The sequence below is a fragment of the Xiphophorus maculatus genome, chromosome 2, assembly GCF_002775205.1.
Source record: "Xiphophorus maculatus strain JP 163 A chromosome 2, X_maculatus-5.0-male, whole genome shotgun sequence".
NCBI classification, from domain to species: Eukaryota; Metazoa; Chordata; class Actinopteri; order Cyprinodontiformes; family Poeciliidae; genus Xiphophorus; species Xiphophorus maculatus.
The window spans coordinates 10,973,736-11,001,665 of NC_036444.1; the positions used below are offsets into that span (position 1 = coordinate 10,973,736).

Below are 27,930 nucleotides of genomic sequence, written 5' to 3' on the forward strand. Positions count from 1 at the left end.
GAGAAAATGAAAGATTAATTTTTCCAACATACTGAAATAGGAATTTCTTGAAAACTTTTTACACTTTCTGGAATGCATCAAGTCTGCTTGCATTTTGAAACAACAGAGATATACAGTATGTGTAGATCACAAAGCTAAAAAAAGGTTATTGGCATTAGACAACTAATGTAGCTGTATTCTTTTTATATGTATACAGCTACCCCACCAATAGGTCATATTTGGCAACACGATATGACACTTTGCTTTTTCGTGATTTGCATCAGTAGTCGCTGAAACATTATTTATTTCAAATAGTTAAGAGAGTTGTAGAACCCTGTAATAATCATGTACAGTTTATTAATTTATTAAAAAGCTCTTAAGATCTTGCCAAGATAATAAAACACTCTTCTGCAAAAAAAAAACAAAAAAAACGCCAGATTAGCAATGACAGGTGTCTGGAAACCTGAGATGGATTTATTTATCAGCACCTTCTGTGGACCACCTGATTCTACATTTGTGAGGCAGAAGGTGTGATAAATATACTCACCTTTTTAATTTGACAAATCTAAATTACACAGATTTTTTTTTTGGTTAATAATTTGAATATATCACATTTATAAATAAGCAAGGTTTCAGACAGAGAGGTTTGTTTATCCAAATATGGTTGAAATGTTTCGCATGAGTGACAGAATGGTGTTTTCCCACTTACCTGCCTGTTCCTCTCATCCATAATCCTGGTGATCTGTATCTTCTTCCGCCCCATGGCTGTGCCCTTTCCGGTCTCTCAGACACGTCAACAGTATCAAAACAACACACTTTCTTCCCCCACTCCCTAGAACATTGTGCAACAGGATCTCTTGTTGTGTGCTCTCTTTCACTCCCCTCAGTACACTTCTTGCTCCTCAGCACACCGCACCACAGTCTGAAAAGAGAGGGAAAAAAACTTAATATTAAGTTGACACTCAACGATGTCTCTTTAAGTAATCTGAAGCATCACAGGGTTCTGTGTTCCGTTCTCAGGCAAACTAAGAAAGTATTAGATACACATGCAATAATCTCTCCTTGCTCCTCTACTTAACCTTAAGTTCAAGTAACTGAAAGTCAGCTTTACATTTTCAGTAGAGCAAAGGGACTTCAATATCCAACTAACTTGCTATGGAAAAATCAAACCATGAAGTATGGAGTAACATTTAGTATGTAAAGAAAAAAGTGAAAACATGGCTGTACCATTTTGAGAAAAATGTACACTGGAATTGTCTAACAAGTGTAATACCCCCTTATTACTGTTGCTGAAACAATTCAAGACAGCAGTGTCTGGATAGTGGACGATGCATCAGGGTACAGGGCCAATGGTTCTTTTCAAACCTGTTGTGTTTATTATCCCCAATGCTTTTAAATAAAACATAAAGGGAAATGCATCTACATTGTAGCTTCCCTAGCTGCTCAACATTTCCAATTTGGAAATATTTCTGGTTGCATAAAGCACTGACCCTCATGGAGTGAAAACTTTACAGTAGGGGAACAACCATCCATTAAGGTCAACATTGTTTAAAAACAGCAGTGTGCAAGATATGAGCAGCATTCCTGCTAAATATACAGTGGTATTTTTACTTAAGGTTATCATACAGTGCGACTCATACCATTCTATGCCTGGATGTTAGATTCTACCCCATTCTAGTGTGGTGAACTTGTAGCCTAATCCTATTGTGCTAGAACAACACAGCTCTGCATCTATCCATATTTTACCTAAACATAGGTTTGGAAAAATAACCCAAATTGAGTTGATTTTAACCCAATAACTTTGACTTCATGCTGTATAATTTATGAGTTAGAAAGTGTTTTTACTTTAGATGAAAATTCAATGGTTCATCAGCTTCAGCTGTTTTTTTAAATGTTTTCTAAGCAGACCCACACTGACGCTTGCTTTGCTCTTAAGATGATTAAGAAGATTTCCAGTTCAGTGTTCACATTAGAGTAGCTGAATTCTCCAAGGTTGGAAGAGGAGGCAGCAGGGACGAGAAGATCCAGGGGTATATTCTCACAGGAGCTAGTAACCTGGCCAGTAGTTTAGGGCACAATGTGCCCCGGGGAGCATCTAACGATGCCCTGTCTCGGCTTCTTTGCAAAAGAGATACTGTCCACTCCCTAGAGGCACATCCATCACTTCCACCTGGCAAATAGAAACTGTCCAAACAACTATCTCCCATACAGTATGAGAACAAATGTGGAAAGGTTAGCAACTCCAGCCATGAGATGCAGTCAGCATTTGCGCGGTGAGCGAGACAGGGGGCTGATCTGGCAGGGGAAACGAAAATGACCAGTTCCAGTCACACGCAGTCATTATGGGTTACAGATGAACGGGCATTATGGTGTCTGGCTGTCTGAATCAGGGCTCCACTGTAGGCAAACTTCACTGAGATCACCTTGCTAACTACCCACACACACTGCTGTCAGAGCCAAGGAAAGGAACTGCATGAACCCCCACAAAGAATTTCATCAAACCACATCACTACAGACCACAAAATAATGACAATGTTCCCCTTCTTTCGCCAATTGAAACATGCAGACTGACAGCCGTGTTTAAATTAGAACAAGCCTGTGAATAATAGGTGCCCTGCAACAAAAATATCTTTCCTAGGGATTAAGTGCGGATCACAAAAAGATAAAAAGTAAAAATAAAATAAAAATACGGTGACAAAGTGTACTGTCCCCAAAAGAATCTGGGTATCTTTTTTACCCATCCCCGGTGACGTATGTACCAGTCAGTTTTGACCCACACCTTTCAGGTTTCTTAAGCCTTTTAGAAGGCTGAAGAAGGACTTTATATTTGAACATATGAGTTACATCACACATCCAAATACATGACAAAGAAATTTTGAGAGGAATAGTTTAGCTCTCAAATGCTGTAACCAGAGGTGAATCTGTAGGGTCGCCTAAAGAGGGCCATGGACAGGATATCTCTTTATAATTACAGATTTTGAAAACCTTTGTGAGGGGGTTGTGAAAATATTGAAAATACATGACTTAAAGTAAGGTAAGACTCCTTACAAATAAAATGGAATGCTGTGGTTAAATAAAAATGCACCATTTCATGGTTTTCTTTCTTCAACTTCCTCTAACAAACATATTATATGTGGAAAAGTTCTGAATGATCTGTCTTGTCCTTTTTTATTATTTTAACAAGGTTGTGTACATTTTTGAGTGCCATTGTATTGATAAGGGTTTTGAAATAAATCAGTCAGAATCGAGGTACTTTATTAAAATCATATGTTTACTTTCCTGTCTTTAGACTGTCAGAGCCGAGTAGCTCAAACTATGGGGCATAGCAGATTGGGCCCAGACAGCCTCCATGCACAGATGTGAGATGACAAACCGAGAGGGCCTTCGAACTCCAGGTGTGCCGTGATTCCAGCTGATGTCTACTGTGATCAAACCCTCTCAAAATGTAGAGCTAATAAGACTGCTGTCTCAGGGTTTCACATTTTAATTTCTACAACTATGTTGAAAATGTACAGCTTGATAACTTTACCTAATATATCAGAAGATTTTATAATACAAATCTTACATCTATATGTAGTACGGCACATTTTAAGCATTACCCTATTAAGAGTTAAAATGTGGACAGAGATGTGGTTTATTAAGCAATAGACCTATATTATTTATACCTGAGATATGAATATTAACAGCCGTGTATTAACTGATTTGTGGAATGTAAAAAACTGCGTTTTCAGAGCAACCAGGATTAGACAAAGCATTTCAATTTTGAAGCATGAGCTTTTAAATACTGTAATTTCTAATGCAAAATATTTTCCCTGCAGCAATAATATTGAAATTGAACCCAGATGAGCCATAAAATGAATCTGTATGTCATTTAAGTTATAACTTTTGAATCTGTCCGAAAACAGAAGATATTGCTTTTGTGCCCCACATTTAACCAAAAAAAAGGATTAAGTTTAACCCACATGATCTTGGATTTGCATACAGAACACTTGAAAACAATCGCTTAGAATGAATTAGTCTTTTAAATCTTAGATGTTTTAGGTCTTCGGTCAGAAATCACGGGAGGAGAAAAATAAAATCAGGGAAATTGAGCCTCTGGGGAGTTGTTTCACTGAAGCTGCAGTCATATATTGATCTGAATCTGTTAATGGCAAAAACAAACACTTGCATTTTGAATAATGTCAAAACTGTGTGATTAAAGGGCTTTCACTAAATGAAAAATCTAAAAAATGATTGTCGCTCTTGTTAGTAAAGCATCATTTCAGAATGAGAGTTGCTAGTAATTTAAATAGTATTTTCTGTTCTAACTCATTACTTTGCAATTAGTTTATAGTACCTTTGTAGCTCCTCTGCTTACATCACAGCAACATTCTAAAACCTTTAAAGTAAAAAAATTGGGAAACACAAAATAACATACTATTTCTAAGCAGATTAATTTTAAATTATTAGCACATTAAATTAGTTTTGTGTTTTATCTTTTTTATGAATGGGGTGAACAACTAGGGTCATCGTTCAAAGGACTCTTATGGAGTATATTGTATTTATAATCCCCAACTGCATCTAACCATGAAGTTATCAATTTCCTACAGTTTCTCATAGACGACAGACTAACTTATATTATATAATGCAATGCAATTGTTCAATATCAATCCAGGGTGAAAGTTTCTCCTAATCTGTCATTTTTCTTGCAAAATTCAAAGCATATTATATTTATTTGTGGGTCTAAATTGGTGGAAGGTGTTTTTATGTGTGTCTGTGATTGACAGCCTCTCTGTGGAAAACTTCTGGTTATCACTCTCACATGATCTTAGACTACATCTCATTTGTGATTCAGTAAAATATAAATACAAATAAAACCTTGACAGAAATATTTGTTCTGAACTTAAAATTTTTTCACATATTCTTTAAAAGAAATTACAAAAGGATGTCAGATGGAAAAAAGCATTAGCCCAGCATCTTTATGACTTGAACATAGCAATCTGCATGTAACACCATTAAGAAGACCTTGGTATAATCCAGTGTACCTGACCCGCTCTGATATAATCACATCTAGCACTTCTGAAAGATGCTTACCTAACATTTGTAACACATAAATCAATGTGCAAAGAACACGTCACCATAGAAACGGCCACGTCAGCTTGACAGAAAGTCAATAACACACGACCAACACAACAAGTCCTGGCCTTACTAAAGTGTGCCCCCTGTTCAGCACACATGCAGCTTGAAGCATGCTACACAAGTAACAGAGCAGTAAGTCAACAGGGCAAGACAAGTGACAGGGATGCTGGTTTGCTTTTGTTTCTTCACTTAAAGAAATAGTTCAGGATTTTTGAAGTCACATTCTGTTGGTTTTACACAATTATAATCCTACTACAGTAGATAACTATCTTCCCATAATCAGTTAGTATGAATGGAGGTTAGTTCATCCCAGAGGCTGAGACCGACAGTCTATGACCAATCTGAACTTCTAATGTGCTAACAACTATAATCTCTCTAAAGCATCATAGCAGTTTAAGCGAAAACTGTTATATAGACTTTCAATATATTTCTATTGTTCAGAAACAGTCATTTAACATATTTCTAGTCAGAGCAGCTGACTGGAAGAGAAACAGTCAGTTTTAAACATCTACAAACTGTCCTTGAGTTGTCCTATACTACAATAACAAGTTACCATATTTACAATGATTTAATTTTATGTTAAATTGGAAAGCTTTTACAGTCTGCAGTTGTTTTAAGGCTCCAGAAATTTGCTTTCATTTTGGCTCTCAAGAACAGAGTTGTCAAGTGCAGATAACACACTTGACAACTCTGTTAAATCCACCTGCAAGCCTGAGATTGGTCCCCCAAATGATAAGATAACTTTCTTCACTGTTGCCTTATGTTATGTAGACTCTAGCATAAAATGACATCAAACAATGGTTTTACTACCACTGGGTAGTAACTACCACAATTCATTATTTGTACATTAAATATGAATTAACTAACTTAGCTGCAGAGCCAACAAGCACTAACAGCTAAAACAAGTTCCTATTCTAATTAGTGCAGAATGATAGAAAAAAATACATCTTACATAATCTGAAGAATATGACCATGATCCCGGAGTGAGCGCTAATGCTATGTTGTGTTCCAATAAACTCAGAACACGGATCTGGGAATAACAACAAGCTCAACCTAGGAGTGTTTAAGTTTTTAATTAAAAGACCAGCCGGCTTTGCTATTTGATGTTATAAGTGATTAGTTAACTATGTTAGCAAAACAAGTAAATAATTAAATTTGCATAGTTGCATAGTACTGTGCATTAGTTTACTGCAGTTATCACACAGTTTTATATGCTTGGCAGCCATATTGGAGTTTGAGACTGGGGTTGGAGAGAAACCCTTGATGTTTCCAGTTGAATTCCAACTTCAGAAGACCTTTTTTGGAAATACTTTTTCAACTTGGAAAATGTCTAATTAAATATACAATTTGATTATTTCTATGAGATAATGCTATAAACTAAGAAAACAGGGTTATGCTACTGACTTTGAGTATGAGTGTTACTTGAAAAAAGACTAATATTTACTGAGGTGATACTTGCTATAAAAACTACTGACACATTGCAAGTCTCATGAGGTCCAGCTAACAAGCAACAAACTAGGACAGGGATATTGAACTAAATTAACTGAAAGTACAAGACAGATTTTTTTTTCAGCCAAACTTTTAAAAATAAAGGAAAAGAGCATAGAACATGTATTTGTTTTCTGATTTTGGAAGGCAGAAGGCTTGAAGAACCGGTGAGTGATTACTCAGGCATGCTGCAGCTGTAAGGGGACATGAATAGGGACAATTGAGGGGAAATGACTAATTAAACTTACAGGGGGGAAGCAGGTAAATAACCAAAGGATGACAAAACAAACTGAAAGCTGGGTAAGTAATGGCGGTATAAAAACTAAATAAATGAACTGAACATACTAAGCAATGTTTCTAGCTTAACCAGAGTCCTACAGATCATGTTTGCACAGTGTCTGTTCGGTTTAAAGAAGTAAAACCTATGCAGCTAGATGCCTGTGCTTCAGTGAAGGTGATGGACACCAGCCAAAGACTGAGCAAAGCCGTGACAGTTGTGCTTCCTGTACAAAAAACAGAGTTAGCCTCAGTATCCTACCACAGGCCGTGGGCAGACAAGACTTAACTTCCTGCCCCTACACTTCCTGTTATTCAGGACTCTTCTGTGTGCCCTCTGCAGGGAGAGGAGTCAGGGGGAAAGGAAGAAAGGGAGGGACCACATCAGGACTCCCTGCCCCGCTTATCCTTCCACTTATTACCTTCCTGAATGCAAGTCCGAGACTAAACAACAACAACTGGCTCATCTCCTGTGGCCACGCTCAGCGATTACAGTGTGGATCATTACACGGGCTGGACAATCTGCACATTAGACTGTCAGCCCCTGCCTTTATAGCAGACAAAGAGAGCTTCTTCTGGTTATTCAAACACTCCGCCGGTTACATAAGAATGAATCATAACTCGTGCAACACCAGTTAATATACAGTGAAACAACAAGATTATAACTGAAACACATTTTGGAGAATCTAACGTTCTCTTGTTGTAATCCCCAATATGAATTGATAAAAGCATTCAGTGAAATAATCCATGACACCGCTTTTAGATGTATCAAACTCAAAGTGTCACCGCCGTCACTCCTTTATGATCAGCCTTCAGGCAGTCTGAAGACTCAAGTGAGCCAGCCCTAATCCATAGTTGTGTTTAAAAGGCGCTTTGACATGGCTACAGTAGAAAGGGAACATCCATCTCTTTGTTCTTGTGTTCATCAGGAGGTGCTGTACCTGTAAATGGGGCTGCTGGCCTGAGGGGAGTGGAGGCAAGCCAAGCCTCTCTCGTGTTCTCCCTCTTGCTCTTTTGTGAGAGCGTGCTTATCTCCCTCTCCAGCAGTGAAAGGCAGGATTGTGGCCCTCGCAGCATCACTAGTGTTAATGTCTCCTGATGCTAATCTGACACGCGGCTGATCCCTCAACAACCACTTTCTCCTTCCCTCATTTCTTCTTAGCTCTCACCCTTTCCTTCTCTCTTTCTGTCTCTTTCTTTCCTTTTCACATGATTTATTTCTTTTTCTTTGAATTCATACTATACATTCCTTCACCTCCGTTTCCAAGGCGACTAATGAGATATAATTAATAACAGCTATTGCAAGGGCATTTGAACAAAAAAAAGTGAAACAAGAGCCTTTGAGAAATGTAAAAGGGGGCATGTCTGCAAAACCTCTGCTGCACTTCCCCTTTCTATGTAAAGCAATGCTCAGGGTGCCATTTCTCATACAGAACAATGATTTGAATAACATTTCAAGGAAAGATCTGAATGACTGTGGTATGAACACTGTAGGTGTTAAACTGCACCAGAGATGCACAGATAAATCCTTTATTCAGGTTGATGCTATTATGCGGTTTTCTTTGAAGTCTGGCTCATCTTTTAAGGACTGTAAAACATAAAAGAGATAGAAAATATGCTGCAGGTTCTTTAATAAAAGTTGGTGCTTTTCAATATCAGAAAATCACTTGACAGCAATATCAGATATGATTGCTGAATCTTGTAATACTGTTATCAACGGTGACTACGTCACATTTTCTCAATCTACACATTGTTTCCAGAAATCAAAATACCTCAATCTTTTGTTATGAACTTTAGAATAATATCCATATCAGAAGTTGGCATGATATGAAGTAAAAGTCAATCCATCTGTCCAAATACAGTATATCATTGGTGTCTAGAAATTTAATGTATATACATTGCATTATATCAGTACTTGCTTGTGATATTGCTCTGACTCACATTGTATTGACAACATACCCCCCTAACCTGTCTGATTTATATAAAATAAAAAAAATGCACTAACACTATCCAATAGTGATAGTGCAGTGAAAAAGAGAAATGGGCGATCAATTGGTGGATCTCTAGACTAAACAGTAAGAACTAGTCAATCATAAAGAGGTTGCTTGTAGATTCCAATTATACAATTTTTAGTCATGTTTCATTCAGCATTCTACAGCCAGTCTGCAACAGATTCAATGAAGATGCAAAAATGCATTGTTCAAAAAGAAACACTGCAGGGGCGGCCAAAAAGCCAGCATCTAGAGCCTGCACTGAAATGGCAGCCAAGCAGACAGCGAGTGGTTAATCTGCCCTGATGACTGAGAGCTCGTCCAACTCTCCGATGACCCAGCTGTAATCCCACATTGGATCAATGCAAGTTCAAACAATCCTCCATGCTGCTAGCACCTTGCTTGGACTGGGGGATGGTGCTGTAAGACAGGGACCAGGAGACAGAAAGCTACTTAACACCTCCAAAATGACATGAAAAGGGAAGAAAACCCCACAGGATGAACCTGGTCCTTCCAAGAAAACGTTTCATGGTATATGTATATATATATATGTATGGGCCACATTATGCAGGGAGCTGAATGGAAATGATGTCGTTCCTCCAGATAAATAACGTACATGGATCCAATCTAGCAAATACGAATGATGATGAGTGGATATAACAACCAATAACCGAAGGACATCGTATGCTGACAGCCTTACCAGACAGGCATCCTCCATCTCACTCTCAGAGTACTGTCAGGGGATGAGAGGACTATGCAAGGTGACTTTGAGTAAGTGCCTTGGGGGTTTCATGAGAAAACGCCATTGACATTACATTAATTTCATGTCTCTTTTCCAACTGACTTAGAGACACAGAGCCCCAGAAAGCAGGACAAAAAAATGAAACAGACACTTTTTTCCTGTCCCTTTAAGGCACTGGGAGCAGAGATCTAGAGTGACAAATAGGTAAAAAGAACAGCTACAAACTTACTCCTATTTTTAAGAGTCAACAGAGATGGATAAATGCCAGTCAGAAACTTTCCACTGCAGACAAGAATGTTTGGAATTGATAGTAGATGTTCGCATGAAAGAGAAATCGAAAGAAAATAAGAAGAAAGGAGAGAAAAATGAGTAATAATGTATTAACTGTGTAGAAGAACGTAAGAGAGACAAGACTAAAAGAAGCCCCCCTACTCATCCCGTCCCACCTCTGTGGTAGTGTGCGGTAGCAACGTTGTAACATAATTACTGCTGGGACACTTCTATTCCCAATGATCCATTTGCGTCAGTCAGGTTTTCAAGCCCAGCCAATGAATGGATTCTTAGTTTCTCAAGGATAAAGAGATGACCCTCACCTAGCAGTTATATCCATTTCATGTAGAAAAGCAACTCCCCTCCTCAAGGTAAATCCCTCGATGCGTGTTTGAGTGAAACTTTCATGAACAGAGAAAAGGATGATAACTTCTTCGATGCAAGGGCAGGGGATGAGCGATGTCATAATAAAGATGATTGCACAAGACAACAGAGAAATCGTAAAGCACTTCAGTTGGTACAGAACGCCTGCAAAAGCATCCCCTTAGTTTTGTTGCTCTATATAAGTTTCAGAGTTAGATCTTAATGTATTTCTGAGAAATCCTATTGATGCATTAAACAAGAGTTGGGCAATTCAGGTCCTCGAGGTTGAAGTTCTATATTTTTTGGATTTGTCCCTGTTCTGTCACACATGAAACAAATAGCTGATTTAACTCCTCACCATGTCATGAAGTTCTGCAGGAGTCTGATAATGAGCCATTTATTTGATTCAGTTGGAATCAAGTAGTGAAACATCTAAATCACTTAGCACTACAACACTTGGACATGCTCATCTCTGTTTTCAAGGGAGCGCCGTTAACCCCTTAACTGTCATTCTCTAAATGCTTGTCAATGGGGCCATGAGGACACCAGGGCCATCGCGACAGTTAAAGGCTTAAACTTTAACTGTTGTGATGTACAAAATTAAAAGAAATTTAGGAATGTGAGGACAAAAAAATAAAAACGAAGAGCAGTAGGGCAAAAAGGTTCAATATTCTGAGCAATAAGCATTTCATTTGGTGAATTTAGCCAAAGTTTACTTGAGAATTTCACTTCAGTTTAAGTCTCAAACTCAAAAAAACAACAAATAAGTGGGCTTAATAGTAGAATTATTCCTAGAAGAATTAATATGCTACATTCTTAGAAGTAGAATTATAGGTTGTTATATTAATTTAAAGAAAGCCAAAAATGTTATATTACACAGTTTTTGGGGGGTTTTCTTAGTTTAATTACTTGCGTATTGTAAACACCATGAAATACTGGTATTTTAACTTAAAGTTGTCAGACCGTAGAAATCTCATTCCCATGTCAGATGGAACCTTTAGGTAATAATGTGTGAAAACAACTTCGACCATTTATTTTCAAATGAACAAAATCACAACGGTTAGGCATCTACATTTCCTTTCTTGAACAAGTGGAATGATGAAAACCACTCTGTCTAATCATCATTTCCAATAAAATCAATCCATCCATCTATCCATCCATCATCATACACGCTTATCCCGCTGGGGTTGCCAGGGGTCACAATAAAATCTATCATTTATATATTTATTAAACATACAGTTAAACTCAGATTTAGCATTTTCATGCTATTTTTTTACTATTTAGAAGTAATTGTAATACACAATATCCATTAACTTTAAGGATGGTAGGCAGCTACCTGCTTTTTAAGAAAACAAAATGGGAATGACTGTTCTTGGAGGCAGCTCCAAAACAAATGAGGAAATCATCATTTTCATTTTCTATGAAGAAATTTCAATTCCTTCATTTATTAAAATATATGCAATTCAGCTGACTTCTAACCTTACCTGTCTAACCTTTCTGACTGTTGGGAACATTTTGCAATCAGCCAATTTATATTAAGTAGTAATGGACAAACTAATATTCAACAACTTGCTTCATGGTTCGCTTTTCTTGTTTTAACAACTAACACCTCAGTGAAAAGGTTCTCAATAGCAGTCCACATGACCTTTCTGTTTCAACTTAACAAAGAATGAATACTTCTTATCACACTTTGCTCTGGTAAATTGTGCTACATGTTACATGTCTACTCGAGTACTTCTATGTTCCTTTTTCACATTTGCAGTCAGAATTTTCCCTTTTGGCAGCTGCACACCAACATAAAGATGCACGCACAAATAAAAACTAATGCATGCATGGTCCTAGAGGTTTATAAATTTGCATAAAATTACAGTGTAGTGCTGCTGTCTGATATGGGATGACGGCATTTGTCCATTTGCATGGTTGTCGATCATGAGTTGGACTTCTCACCAGGGAGCGATAGTAATGCCAACCCCATAGGGAGCCACAATCTCCCCACACACACAAACACCCCACAGGAACCCTACAGTCTGTGTTAAGTGTCATGGCGGGCTTTTGATGTTGCACAGACCGTAGCTCAGAAATGGTAAACAGCAGCGATGAACCGAGATCTTCCTCCAGGGGGAATCCACACCGTGAGGATATTAGAGACGTTATGCATAATGTGTCTCAGCAGTGGCGCATTTACCCAATCACAGCAATAAGAATCTGAATTAAAAGCCAAGATACTCATTTTATCTGCTTCACTTTTGCTATATATATATATATATATATATATATATATATATATATATATATATATATATATGGGGGGGGGGGTTCTATACTATCTGAGAGTTTCAGCCAGAAGTCGCCTGCTCTTAATGGAAAAAAAAAAATCCAAAAGTTCAGAATAAATATTTGATTTTCTCTTCCCATTTTTATCTTCCACTCGATGCCTCTTTCCCACAGTGTTCCATTACATAAAAGGTTTATGCAATCTGAGGAGTGAGCATGGCCGTGAGTCATAACAACAGCAAAAGGAACTAGCTTTAGCAGAACTGATCTTTATTTTCTAGAATTTTTATGCCACATAAGGCCTGTTATTCACATTTTACATTTCATCAAAAGTGGTTAGATTAAAGCATGCACTCTCTCATTTACACAACACAATGTACGGCTGAAAGATGCTGGAGGTCTTCCATCTAAGTCTTTAAACTTTTGGATTTTGAGTAACCCTGGTTCAACAAGGTCAAACAGGAAAGCAACTTTTTTAATTAAACGGAACATACTGAAATTTAGGAGAAAAATACAAGAAAATGAGCACGGCAAATGATGATCACTTAAAGTACTGTATATAATAACCTCCAATAAAAACATCACAGAAAAAATTAAAGCAGAAATTTTTTACAAGATTTGTTTTAATCAAAATAGTAAAGCATTAACATACTTGTTGCACAGAGTAGGAACACTTCCTGCCAGTCTGCAAATCAATTTGTTGGGTTGCGTTCCACTTTCAATTTTAAACAATGCTTGTATAAGGCAGGTAAAGGCTGAGTAACAGCAATTCTTACTGGATCATAGCTGCAACATTTGAGCAGCACTAGTTCCATAACTGGTGTGCACATGTGTGTCATGTGGAAAATGCAAGGCTCGTGTGAAGTGGAATTTTTAGACATATGCAAATGAATTAGCAGGCTGGTTTATCTGTTGATCAAATCGATCAAAGGCTGACACACCATAATGTGATTGGTTCTTTTTTTTTTTTTTACAAAATGCCTACCTGTTTTTTGTTTTTTTTTCAAACAATCAAATTTGTCATTCCTGATCAAGTGAAACATGTAATGACCTTTTTTGAGCGAGTTAGCTACCGGAGTGCAGCAACAGGTGGGGGCACATCAGCATTGTGTTATTTTATACAGCTCATTCCAGACTTCAGTTCCTTGTATTATATACTTGAATTTGCCTCAAACCAGCCAACGTGATGGATGTATACCACTAATGCCGTTGATGCATTTTCAACACAAAAAAATGAGCACCAATGAGGAAGCGTTTTGCAGCTTTCTACTAGCTGGAATGACTACATATTTTATCTGTTGTATGAGCTATAATTAAATTAGCAATTTCTACTGAATTTAACATTTATATGCCAACTGCTTTTTTTTATAGTAAATCAATTTTACCAGTAAGTGAGACTAAACCATAGGAACATTCATGGCTGTTGAGTGTGACAAACACTGTTTACCATAATCAGAGTATTTCTGCAGGTCCAGCCCACAGTATTTCACAAATCAGATGATATGTATTAGCTGTCACATGAGCACTGTGAGGAAAACCTGAGAGAAAGACACACAGACATAGAAAAAGCCACAGGCCCTGCTCATCTCTCTGAGAATATTTTTTGATTCTTTGGACAGCCCTTGGATCCTGACTCCTAGCCTTTTTAGATTATAGCTGCTGGTTCTCAGATCCCAAGACTGGTGGTTGATGATGAATGTCCCCCCTTCCATAATCACCGTGTACAATGTGAACACTCCAGGCAGCTAAAACACAGGCCGGGGAGTGGTGGAGGTGTGGGGAAGGGAAAACAATGTGAAGAACACAGTCTGACATAAAAACAGGACAGCAACAGCTCACTGGTGGAAACACTACACCGTTTTCACCTAAATCTGCAGCCCGTAGCACACAGATGGAAAGTGGACAGGGAGAAAAAAGGAGAGGACAGACGGGCTGCCGCGCAAACAGCGGGCAGGCTCGACACCTCTCTCGCAGTCACAGTCACACTGAGAGAGATGGAGAGAGATGGGATCTGGAAGCAGGAGATGCAAAGTCAATCATTTCTCAATGCCTTGGATTCACAGAGAAAGTCTACTACTGACATGACCATAACAAAAATGTACAAATACAGGCGTTGAAAAGAGGAATGATAATATTTAGATTGCAAGCTGTAGAAGTCAATACATGATCAAATGTATACTTCCCTGAAATTAAACAAGATTAGAGTGCCAGATTGTAGTCTCTTAAACTGCAACTATGCATAGATGTATTACAACACCACTCAGAAACTCCATGCTTTTGGCTTTCACAATGCTGTTCTCAGATGAGAGAGGGAGAAAATTTTAACTGCAAGTCAGATCCATATGGTGGACGAGAGGAAAGAGGAAAGGTCCGCGTGAGGGGACCAGGGGTCACTTCCCTACTCTGTTAACATGACGGATCTACTCCAGATTAATGGGGGGAATCACATCCCCCTCAGCTGTCCCGAATCACAAGGCTTCTCTGACAGACAGACAGAAATCAAAGGATGTTAACAGACCAGGTCTCCTTCCTGCAGCACCAGAATGGTCCAGCAGCTGGAGATCCAGCTGGTATTTCCAGCAGCTCCTGGAGGTTTACTCAATGGCCTTGATATATGAGCTGTGACACCTAAGTCTCACAGCTCTAATTACTGTACCAACTACTGATAAACATTTCTACATGCATTATACTTTGTGCTATTGTGGGTAGCGTAATGGGAGGTTGGATTAAAAGGCAATAAACACAATGATTTACAGAGTCTATTTTAACACTCTATAACTGCACATAAACTGCTTCATCAAACAGAGTCTTGAAAAAGTTTACTCTGTGTACGCTTCAATTGTTTATCTGTTGTTCTCTTCATAATCGACTCCGGAAACAGGCCAAGAAGTTAAACCTCTGGTGAGAGATGCTTTAAAGGTTCTCCAGAAGAGCATCAGTACAGCAGGGTATATTAGCAGTCATGGGAGATCTTTTGATCTTGAAAATTATATTATAATATATTCCTTTGATTTATGTTTTTTTTTAACCAAAGTCTCATTAAGATGCAGTTAAAATGCAACTCAGCAAATTGATGTCTTTCTTAACTTCAGTTTTGCTTTATGCAGAATTCAGCTTGATTATCTGGTCACAGCACTGTACGCATCACTTAATTTACTTTAGGTTGAAGAAGGTTATAATGACAACTAAGGTAAATAAAAACAAGAACTATTTACACCCCTAGAGCTTTCTCACATTTTGTCAATTGCTCTCAATTAATCTCCGTATGAATACATGTTCACAAACAGTTTCTCAAACTTCCATGTTTTTTTGTTGGATTTTAAGTGACAGACCAACACAAAGTAGAGTAAAATTGTGAGCTGGAACGATGTGGTTTTCAAAAATGTTCACAAATTTAAATCTGAATGTGACAGGTATTTTCATCCGGCCCCTTTACCATGGCACCCATACATAAAACTATAAGTGCAACCAATTGTCTTGGAAGGTTATAAAATCAGTAAGTACAGTCAATTTGTGTTATTGAGTCTCAGTATGAATACATTGTTATTGTAAAGATCTCAGATGTTTGTTTAAGAAAATTAACACATTAGTGCTCATCAAAACCGACAGGATGAACATAAAGTACTAATCAGAGCAGCAGCTTAGAGGAACTAACTTTGAAGGTGATGCAGAGATCCTCAGCTTAGGTGAGGGGATCGGTTGACAGGACGTTTAGTCTGTGTTGCCCCTACAGTTGTATAGAGTGCTCCTCCGATGCACACACACAAAGTTAGCAACAAAACAATTGTAACTTCTCATCGTGCTGTTCTTACAGAGTAATTTTTTTTATTTTTTTTTAAGGATGCCAGTGAGGTAAGTCACACATTATGGCAAGCCTTTTTAACATTTAATATCAAAAAATTATTTCTTCCTGATAAGAAAGAGTATTTCAGAGTTACATTTTTGAAAACTTTTTTGTTTTAAGTATTGGACTGTCACGTTATTAAAACACACTGAAATTTGTGGATTTACTTAACAAAGTGAAAAAAAGATTGAGTTATATTAATACTTTTACAACCCACTGTATTTTCAATCTGGGCGACCACGTTAGATATAACGCACTTTTGTAATTCTGTGGGGTTTTCTTGCAGAAACAAACAGAAAGAGGAGGAGGGATCTTAAACGTGCAAAATGACTCGACTTGTTAAAGTCGTCACCTTTGCTCCACCGCATGCTCCCAGCAGTCTGGCCGCGCAAAACCACACAGCATGCATGTGGAGGTTTTCTGCTCCTTTAAGAAAGCAAAAAGCCCAAATTTAATTATCAAGCTAAAGTCAAATATCCAAAAGTTTACAAATACAGCCAACAGGTCACTTCTTAACGTCAGGTGGAAGAGGTGAAGAAGCGTCCTGCTTAGGCATGTTTCAAAGAGCAAACGAGAGAAGAAAATATGGAGCTTAAGCTGCTCTGCCCTGCTGAGCAGCACATGTGCTGAGTGAGCCAAACACGGTGGCTTACCACCTGAGGTCTGAGTCAAGGGCAGGACAGTTGAAAGGTCACTGCTGGCTGTTCTGGTATACAAACAGCACCTCAACGAGTAATGCTTTCACCCTCTGAACCTACATCAGACAGTTAGAGGGATTAAAAAATTACCAGTGTTTATGAGCTGCCACTGAGCTGTAGTTATACATTTAAGGAGCTAAAGGGATATAGTCTGATTTACACTTCTGTTGTCAAAAAAGTCTTTGTTAAAACAGTAACAATCTTAGCAATAGATAAAAAGAAGTGAGTGTTAGATTGGAAGGTGAGTACCTCATGCTTTGCACCCAGAATGTATGGATTAACCTTCTACTGGTTGACTAAATATATAGTAAATTTAGTCAAAATGTGAAGTCACATAGAAAGCAAAACTCTACTGGAACCACATGACCTCCATTCTGTTGAAAAGAACACATCTCCTTTGGAGTTTATCAACTTGTCCCACCTTTCCACATAACTACAATTAATTTATTTCTTTAGGTCTAGCAGTAATCATTCTGCATGACAATTTATTTAGTTTTTCTCATTGGTTTCCTAAAAAGAATATATTCCCTTGAATGGCAAACATTTTTTGGTTAAAATAACTGAGATACCAAGACAGAAAAGATTTGTTAGAGTGGTAGGAGAAAATTATGTACCACAGCTGTCAAACTACACTCACGTTACTATCCCATCTGTATCTTCCTATGTGACCCAAAATAAAGGGCTATTTCACTATTTAAAACAAACATCTGATTTGCATTGGAACATTTCTGGCTTAAATAAAAAATACTGGTAAAAAAAACACTAAACCAAAAAAGGATATGCTGATCACTTTCAGGCAAAACACAAGAGGAGCATGTTCAGTTCTTTTGGCAGTAGGATCACCCTAAATTCAGACATACATGAAAACTACAAATTTTAGACAAGTCAAACTTGAACTGAATTATTTTAGAGTCATTACAGATTCTGTAGAACACTGTTTTTGAACTTTTTATTGTATTTATAAACATGAGAAAAAGTGGGGATTTTTTTGTCTCTACAACACAATTGTGTATTGGCTTTGCACCTTAGCAGTGCAGGAAGACACATTACTTTATGTAAATAACATTCCAACATTGCCTTCTTGCATGTTTAACACTGTAGCATTAGCTATGTGATCCCTAAGTAAGCCAGGCTGCAACAGATTTCTTAGACACAACATGACGACTTGCCCTACTTTCTGATTAAGTCGGCTAATAATTACCTGACCACTTGGGGGCATTGACATGTAACTATCAGCTGGTTAGGTGATCCTTGTGTATGAAACTAATATTTAAAAATAGGGGCATTCAGCATAAATAATTTGACCGGTCCTGATGCAATAGAACACTGCAAATTCCACATCCTTGATCCCAATACACATGCACTATTCAAAATAGGATTGTATCAGAAGCGACATAAATACTTCAAAGCTGTGACAACACTTGATGTTTCACAAAATCCCCTTCATTTTCTCATATTTAAAAAAAAAAAAAAAACCTTTTCAATGTGACACCTTATTTGGGCAATCTAGAATATTGGTAATTTATTTTGTCTGGATTACCCAGCAAGCAAAATTAACCAAAAACAAACCATAATATCTCCACAAGCGTGGCATTTGCAACCCATAAGATATGAATTCAGCTGTATAAGTGTTTAAAAGTCTGCCATATAAATGCTATAAAATCATCTAAAATCGTACAAATATTTCAACAAATCAGCTATTTGTTAACAAAACATCCAAGGCATTGACATATCAAAATAAAATATTCCCTCTTTTGTTTACAAGGAACAGTCTACAGTTAACTGCGGTCCAAAACATTATCTGCCAGGCTCAAGATTCTGCATGTAACCTCCAGGTCTCACAGGGGAACGCTGGAATCTCCATATTGATGACGGAGCTCCAATACACAATGATTCATGTTACTAAGACGCTCCGGTTAAACAAGAGGAAAGTTAAACAGAGACGAGTGTTATCCTTCCTCTGTGAGCTTGTTTTATTTTGAGTTCAAATAGTGCCCAAAACTTTTAATTTTACGACTCGTACAAAGAAAAAAAGGAAAGATGAGAACATTTGGCATCAGGGAGAACACAAACTCTGTGATTATTTGGCATCTCACAGCACAATTATCTGACCAAAACAATTGAATGTTGTATTTACTTTTAAATAAAGCTCACTTCTGCAAAAGCTCAAATGTGCAGTATGAGATTTATCCAAATGCTACAGCATGGTTTTTTTTCTATTGTTTCTTTTTTTTTTTTTTGCAGGAAATTCAAATAACATGCACAAAAGCTTCCATTGTACAACATTGTGAGATATTTGCGAGGGTTTTTAATTTCTCTTTAAAGCTGCAGTATAAAAGAACATCTTGGCTTACCAATCAGTCAGAGAAAAAAAAACTATCCCCTTTATTGGACCAGAATGTTCTGCATCTATCTCTTATTGTGCACTCAGTGCATCCTTGGCATGCAGCTCTCTGGTGTTTTGTCCTCCTTGGGAAAAGAAAAAAAATGTCCTGGGAGGAGAAGAGTGGAGGAGAAAGACTTTCACTCAGTGATTCAGAGGCATGGTGTAAACGCCAGCGTTTTCTTTCTGACAACCGGCGTTAATTGCAGATCCGACTCGCCCACACACTCCACATTTCTCCTGGAAGGAGAGGCTGAGACACTGAGATTCAAGAGGGACGAGGAGAGCGGTAAAAGATGCTGCAGCTGCCCATTCCTCACACCATCACCACCTCTCATTCCTCCCTTTTGACTGAGAACTTTTGCAAAGATGCTGACAAGCAATTAGACACATTTGAAGAGACATGGAGGGACTCCATAAATGAAATGTATAACAAGGCTAAGATGTTTCATAAACATTAGTGATCTACTACAAAAATCATCTTCTGTTTAATAAAACGTTGCCGGATGCAATCTAATAATTCTATCTGCAAGACAGAGGAGTTAGTGCAACAGTTCAAAGAAGGCATGTGACAGTAACATCTTGTGTGCCTTTACAGTCATCCCTTTGACTAATACTTGACACAAACTGTTAACACAGTATTCATCTCAGCCCAGTAAAAGTACCCCTCATCCACACATTAGACATAAGAGCTCACGTGACGCAGATCATCAGCAACGAGACCCATTACTGATGAGGCCTGGGGCAGCGCACAAGCTAATGACTGCAGATTGGATGGTGCTTTAATGCTTTGCTTAAGAAATCACTGGCAACCAGCTGGTATGATAATGTGCATGCCATCAGGATAGTGGTAACATAAAAAAGCACAGTAAAAACTTGTTTGCGTTAATACTGCTGCAGCAACTCAGGTGGCTTAAGAACTTGTCATTGATTTCACTCTGTATGTGTAAAATACATGGCTTAGTAAAAAATGACAATCTTTACTAGCTTTGCCGAAGCTGATTACGTGTTTGCTTTTTATAGATTCTCGATTAAAGCCAATGTTTTAAAAAGCTGCATTTATAAATCCACTAAAATTATATGTCATATTATTCCTGTGGTTTAATGTCCTTTAATTGACATACCACAGAAAGTGCCAGAGTGACTTAAGAACAATACAATAAAAAAAAAAAAATCACACAATGGGATTGCCCCTCCCCTACCTATTCCTGCTTTGTCAGACAGCTGCATGTTGGATACAATTTTCCCTCACCTACAAAGTGAGAAGTGAAAGGTGTATTCCCCATCTGTATGGAGCAGACAGTAGCAAAGCACTGCCTGTTAGCTAGCCACAAGTAACTCACTATACTCTCTTGTTCACAAGAAAACAAACTAATATGTTTGGAAAAACTTCCACTTGCAAAAAACAGAAAGTTAAGAGTTCCAACTTCATTCTTATTAAGGTAATGTTTAATGTCATTTATGACAAGCAGGTGGCTGCAGCCTGGCTTTTATCAGCTCGTCAGACTCCCTGTTGTAATTGTGTTTAATCTAAAAGTTTGCTTAGCCTGTGTGTAAATATCAAAATAGTGAGAATTAAATGTTTTTAACCTCATGGTACGGTAATCAATATATTGAATTACTTTATTAGCAGTAGGGATAATTGATTATTTTCTTAACAAAAGGAAATTACAGCAAATTAATGTTTCTGTAATATGACTATATATTTTTCTCAATAAGCTCATGCACTGAAAATACTTGTTCAATTGTATTTCATAAAATTACTAAAAGTTAACAATTTAGACATCTACGACAATCAAGCGTATACAAAAAGCACTTTTATTCCAACAGTAACAAATAAAATGAGAAACAAGCATTTTACACTGTCATTTGTTATTCAAGTGAATAAAAACTAGAGAGGCACTAATCTTTTTCATCTCCCAGAGGACAATAACGTATAAAACTGAAAAATATCGCAGCAGTTTTTTGCATTCAAGCGTATTTCCTTAACCTTCATCAGATGTCAGATTTTTAATAAACTCAAATGAGTGCATCAATAGATATGTTCTTAGCTTAAATACTTATTGAAACAAAATATAAGGAAGGTAATTTTGATACGTTTATTAAATGAGTAACAATTTTTTTGTTCTTTTTTTTACATTTGACCTGCCGATCAAGAAAAATTCTTGATCAATCTCAAATAAAAACTGTTCATTAAACAAAAAGACATGCAGTGTGTTGCTTTACACTAGAAACATCTGAGAAGGTCAGGTTACTGCTGGCTACTCTCCTCTCTGGCCAGAGGTTAAGGTCATCGGGGAGACAGAAATTCATGCTAGAAGCTCTTCACTAAAAAAAAAAAAAAAAAAACTGCCTACAACTTCCCACTTGTGATGATAAAATGTGTGACCTTATTTACAAGTGAGAAGTTAATCATATAAAGATCACTTCAGCCACACTTCACTTGAATTAACATGATTAGGTTCAAATCTGATGGACCAGGTCTGTCACCTTATTAAAACACACTGGAAAGTAACCACTTTCTTATAATACTGTCAAATCAACTCAAATATGCACTGAAACCGACTTTATTGCACTTTTTTTTTATTTTTAAAGGTGGTTTTAATGAATGTTTTTCCAGCTGCATAACATTAACACACTAATTTGCAGCCAACTCCTCGTCTGACAACTTCTATTATCACGATCAAGTCACCGTGTGAGCAGGTCTACAGTGGCTCAACGGTGTTATTATATACACAGTGATTACTGTTGAGCAACGCTTTTACAAAGCCTTGCGGACAAGATGACTTACTCTGATGGATTTTTTTTTCCTTATAATAACAGTTCGGAAGTCTTACAAGAAGCTACAGGAGAACTTATTGCCGGTGTGTAATGAACATAGCCAAACTCTCACAAGTGACAGATATCAACAGCACCCTTTAACCTCTCACTTGAACATTTTATGGCTTTGACAGCGCACTGTTACTCGCGTGAAATAACACGAGTTTTACAGTGTTGTGAAAAGGCAGGTATAGATAGGTGAAAAATGTGTCCCAAATCCACTCTACGTCTCCCTCTTGCGCTTCTCCCCTCTCCCTGACTGTAGCTTACAGTACCGCCGCCACACTCCGCAACATTGTTTCTATTTCCGTTACTCACCTTTACTCCCGAGTCAGTCGCTGTATATAGACACTCTATATCGGTGACTCCAGTGGATAAACGTAATTTCAGTTCACATTCACACGCTGACTGCTATTTTAGGGGGAGCCGACAAACTCAGAAAAAGCCAATCTCCCTCTTGTCAGTGCGAGACTCCTCCCCATCTGACGAGCTGCCTGTCCCTCCTCTGCCCTCCCCCCGTTCCTCCTCCTCCCCTCCCTCGGAGTTTTCTCTGGCTCGCAAACTCTACCGAGGAAAAACGTGCAAAAGGAATAAAAGTAATGTTTATCTTTGTTCAGGGACAGGCAGCTCTTACTGTACCCCCTGGGTGTGTTATTGAAATATAATATAATATAAAATATAATATAACTTTAAATTGATTTTTACAATGTAATGATATTTATAATATAATATAAATATACAAGTAAAGGCACTCACTTTCCAAAGTTTCTCCTCAGGATTTTCAGTAATTAGTTCCACCAACAACAGCAGTCAGTTTGTTTAAAGGCCACATCCTCAGGCCAATACTGATCCGCAGCGTCTGTTCAGCAGCCAATCAGCAGAAGAAGGCGGGATTAGTGCAGCACGTCACGTGTGTGAGGGAGATCAGCGGAGTTGAGATTGCCCTGCCTTTGCTTTCACTGTACCTTGTATGTGAAAGCAGGTGCGGGTGAGAAACCACTGTAATCACAGGGGTGCATTCAGACAGTTTCCTAAAGGGTGGTCATCCAGATGGGGGGCAGTGATAATCACAGGGTTGCATACTAAAATCAAAAGTCAATAACATATTTGTCTTAAGATTTCTTATCCTACAATGAAGGAGGTGGTGACATAGGTGTCTGCCCCAGGGCATTTTCTGTGCCTCAATAAAATTTCATTACACAATGTTGCTTCCTCATAAGGTCACCCTCTGAACTGTTTATGTGCTAAACTTCATCATTCAGTGCTAAAAGAAAATATGCCTTCTAATAGAATCTTTAAACAGTTTAGCACTTTTCTCCATTCATATTTATTTAATCTGTGAGATTAAATAAATCTCACAGATTATTAAAGAAATGTCTTGTGTAAAGGGGACATTTCATATTGAAAAACTTTGTCCATTTGTCAGAGCCTCATGGTTTCAAGCATGCCAGTAGAAATAATCCAGCCTCACGCGTTTGTCTCATTCTAACCTCAATTTAAACTTATTTCCGCGTTCCTCGTATCACAGATGTAAGTAGCTGCAACACTTTTAGTAGGTGTATATGAATTGCAACACATTTTTCTACAATTGAGCTTGTTTCAGATATGAATGAGCCTCATATCTTTTGTCAGTGTTTTGTGTTGTTTTATAACACAGGGAGAACACCCAAATTAGCTTTTTTCACAAAAAATCTAATTGTTAGTCATTAAATTCAACTTTATTTACAATAATTTCCAACAGGGTCTGTTAAAAATATCCCATAGTGCTTAAGTGACCATTACATTACATTACAAATACATTCTCAGAAAGAAACACTTAGGCCCTATATGGATTATAGAGGTCTGAACAGTATCTTGATCAAGAACAAGCTGTTTTTTGCTATTGATTAGTGCTACTTTCCCTCCCCTGTGCAATGTAAAATACATATAGGTCACACAGGTCTCAGCAGCTTCTACTTATGAGAAAATTAGGCAGCTTCTTGGTATTAACAATTTCTACGGATGGATTATGCTCTAACCTTTCATGCTGCTTATTTGGGGTGCCTTTTAGAAATCTGGGAAACGTTTTGCCTCACTATTCATTGATGTTCAACTCAATTTCAAATTACAATTTGGCGTTAAAAAAAAGACATAAAATACAGGAGCAGAAGTTGTGCCTTAGCAGCATTTTCTCCTCCTTTCTTGTGCTTCACATTTTTACCATCCTAAATCTAAGTAACTCCAACATGCAAGAGTAATTCCTAGTTATCAAACTTGCCCTGAAGGAGTAGTGTTTCTGACAGGAGAGGTAAAGACATGGCATTTGAAATAACAGACTTTCATACACATTTTTTACTTCCACTGATCTACTGGGCTCTTGAAGAAGGATAGCTTGTTCAGACTATTTGTTTCGCACACTGGCTTATAAAGCTACTCAGACTTTGTCATATTTCTGACTACAAAAGTTAATGCATTTTATTTTGTTTTTTCTTCTGATTTTACACAATCTAGTACTAGAGCTTAAAGTAAAATGCATATGGCTTTTAAATTTTTAAAATATTTTTTATCAATAAATATCTGATTATGGGACGCCTTCTGCCCCATTCAGTCAACACTTTGCAGATCTGTGTTTTACTGCAGTTAGAGATGTAGATTTTGGGGAGACATGTCTCGACCAGCTTTACACATTCAGAAACTAAACATGTTCCTGTGTCTTCTATGCAAAATACCCGAATGTCAGTCATATTGGATATTGGAGTAAGCTTTTCAAATCTTGCCACTGACCTCAACTCTAACTTCTTTCAACAGATTATCCAAACATACATTAAGGATTTATGCAGCTTCTTCAGAGTTACTGCAGACCTGTTAACTGCTTCTTTGAGCAATGCTCTCCTTGGCAGTTCATTTTGATGGTCATGTCTTAGTTTGCCACTCTCTTTTTGAAAAATGAATTGAACAGAGGTTGTATAATGGAACAGCTTCTAGCAAGGAGGACTTGGGTTGGAATTTTGTGAATGGAGGTTGCATGATCTCGACCTTTGATTCTCTGAAGGTATTCTGGTTTTCTCCAGCATACTAAGAACTTGCCAAGTCAATTGGTCTGAGAGAGTGCAGGCATGGTTGGGTGTTCTGCTTGTTTCTGCCTTGTCTTGTGATAGACTGGCAACCTGTTCAGGTGACTATCTCGCATCTTGCCCAGCTAATGGTTCGAGGCACTAGTCCTCTCTTCCACGATCCTTCACAGATCAAGATGGTAAAAGGGCTGGATAGATGGATCAGTGCTGTGTGAGGTTTGTAAGCCTTTTTCCTGGACCTGTCTATATTTTCTTTTGCCTTCACAATTCTGTTTGTTCACTAATGTTCTCTAACTAACCTCTGATGCCTTCAGAGGAAAGCTGTATTTACACACAAGGAATTTAATTACTGAACAGATTATTTCTGCAAGAGCTTGGTTGCAATGTATTTTATTTAGGGGGGTCATAGCAAAGGTGGGTGAATACTAACGCATACCATGTTTTCTTCCCCCCTGTGATGTGTGAGCCTTTCTTAAACAAGGTACAGTAACTCGCATTCTTAGAGAGGAAAAACGGCACAATAGTGGAATCTCTTCTCTTTCTTACTGAAGTAACCAGCTTTGAAGAAAGTGGAAACTCCACACGGGTTTTATGCCATTTTCACTGAACATGTTTTCTCCTGTTTTGTGGCTAGACTGGGAGCTTCTAGATTTGTAACATGCAGCTTTCTGTCTCTTTACTTTCCAGGAAGTAGGGGGAGTGTGATTGTTCTTGTGCCCTTTAAGACCCTAAAATGTATTTACTCTGTTCTTTTCATCATTTGCACTTTGTTTAAATGTAATCATTCAGAATGCTGTAAAAATTAAGGATTCTTTCTAAGTTGTACACTCCAATTTATAAAATTCCTGAGATAATTCCCCTGACTACATTACAATTTTAGTTTAGGAGCCAAGAATTGTTGGATCTTTTGCTAAATTTCAAACCCTCGTGCTACCTAGCTGTTTTGTTTCTGGGGTTACCATGAAGAAGTGTGTGTGTTAACATCTGCCACCAACAGGCTCTTCAATGAGGTCACACCACTTGCCTCTTTCTGCATCTTTGAGTTTCCAAAACTGACATTTCTACTATATTCATGTCACACAATGTCAGAAACACGTCACAGGTTCTTAGTTTCTTTCCTAAAAGTTTACATAAAGACGTAGGGAAGGTTGTAAGTAAGATTAACACACTTGGTTGCGAGACTTATTCTTGTTAGTGAATAGTAAAAGTTGAAAATGAGTTTTTCAGATGACTTCTACATTATATTTTTCTTCAAACCCTTTGTAAGAAATCAAAACCTTGTGTAACAGCAGCTTCTTACCTGTTGTTGCTCCACAAACAGTTTCACAGTCTGCTGCAACCTCCACCTCCCTCCTTTGTGTGCATTCACTTTCCTTATCTTGCCTTTTAGTTCACGCTACAGCTCTCCCCTTCTTTCTGTGCCTTTCTGTCACTCACTCCATTGATCATCCTCAAAGCCAGACCAGCTGGCTTTGAATATGTCCCCTCAAGTCCTGAGAGGGCCCGTCTTCACACCCTGTTTCTGCTCTTGTCCCTTGGCTTCTCTACAGGCAGAAAGCAAAGAGGAGGAGCAGTTTGAAGAGCTGGACCCCTGATGGTCGCCGACATGTCGAGCATGCGTTACGTGACGGGACTTGGCTCAGGGCTCCCTGGATCAGCCACAGCTGTCATTCATAATTCCAGAAGATGTTGCTTCTTCTTTCAGATGTGTGAACAAAAACTTTTGAAGCCGTTGTAAAATCTTTTACAAGTTGTTATGTGAAATTAAGGTCTGGCTAGTGAAGCAAGTTCATGGTGCACAACATTTTTCAATATTCTATAATTCCTATCAGTGTCAATGTACTTGTTGTTGCAGTGCCAAAATGTTGCATTATAAAAATAGAAAAACCTTAAATTGTTATACATTTATCAAGCAATAAAACATCCTATGTTAAGAAACAGTTGTTAAATCACCAGTCTGACCTTTTTTGATAGCCCTGCTTTTGCAACTCCTTTTTGCAAACTGGACAGCACTCTCATTCTACAATTCATAAGGTTAGAGCAAAAGGAAAAAGTGATACGTGATCATTTCTCTTTGGACAATTTCTCTACATCAATCTAAACAACTTACCATGTGGTCCAAAATCAACATTTTATTAACTGAAAAGGAGTTAATAATAAATAAAACTAACAAAGAATAGAAAAGTAATCTGTAAAACATTATTGATCCAAAATTTAAAAGTCCCTTATTTGCCCAGCAAGGCAATTAAAAATTATATTTTTGAATTGAGTTCTACAGGCCACACAAAGTCATTCCAAGGCCCACAAGTTGCAATTTGGACACTCGTGCAGTAGATGAAAAGTTCTGGATCTCTGCTTATGTGCTTTTAACCCACAAGTTTCGGATAGTTCAGGGGACCGAAATGGAAAAAGAAAAAGACTAATTTTGTTTCTAGCTTTGCGTTTCAATGTTGAGTTGGTGTTTTGTTTCAAGATATTATTCTGTAAAATAATCAAATAATAGCACTTTTCTCTGATGGAGGCAATCAGATTTCATTTTGTTTAAATTCCTTTTACTTCAAAACATCTATACTGCCATCAGTCTAGCAAAGTTCACATGACCTTGTCAAAGCAAAACAAGCCCACAGCATC

The 27,930-nt window shown here is 37.8% G+C and overlaps 1 protein-coding gene across 13 annotated transcripts in view; it reads right to left on the reverse strand.

Annotated features, from left to right (window-relative positions):
- The window catches only part of mef2a (myocyte enhancer factor 2A), a 75,315-nt gene extending 48,478 nt beyond the window's left edge, over positions 1-26,837 (reverse strand). For 11 of the 13 annotated variants that reach the window (XM_023324954.1, XM_023324942.1, XM_023324924.1 and 8 more), the window contains exons 1-2: positions 22,565-22,720; positions 689-901 (exon numbers count right to left, since the gene is read on the reverse strand). In XM_023324954.1, the coding sequence (XP_023180722.1) occupies positions 689-742 (54 nt within the window). In that variant the 5' untranslated portion in view covers positions 743-901; positions 22,565-22,720. Of the gene's footprint in view, positions 1-688; positions 902-19,397; positions 19,633-22,564; positions 22,721-26,599 lie in introns of those variants that run through there. The other 2 variants (XM_023324891.1, XM_023324897.1) reach the window with 2 other exon arrangements.
- Positions 26,838-27,930: the final 1,093 nt, after the last annotated feature.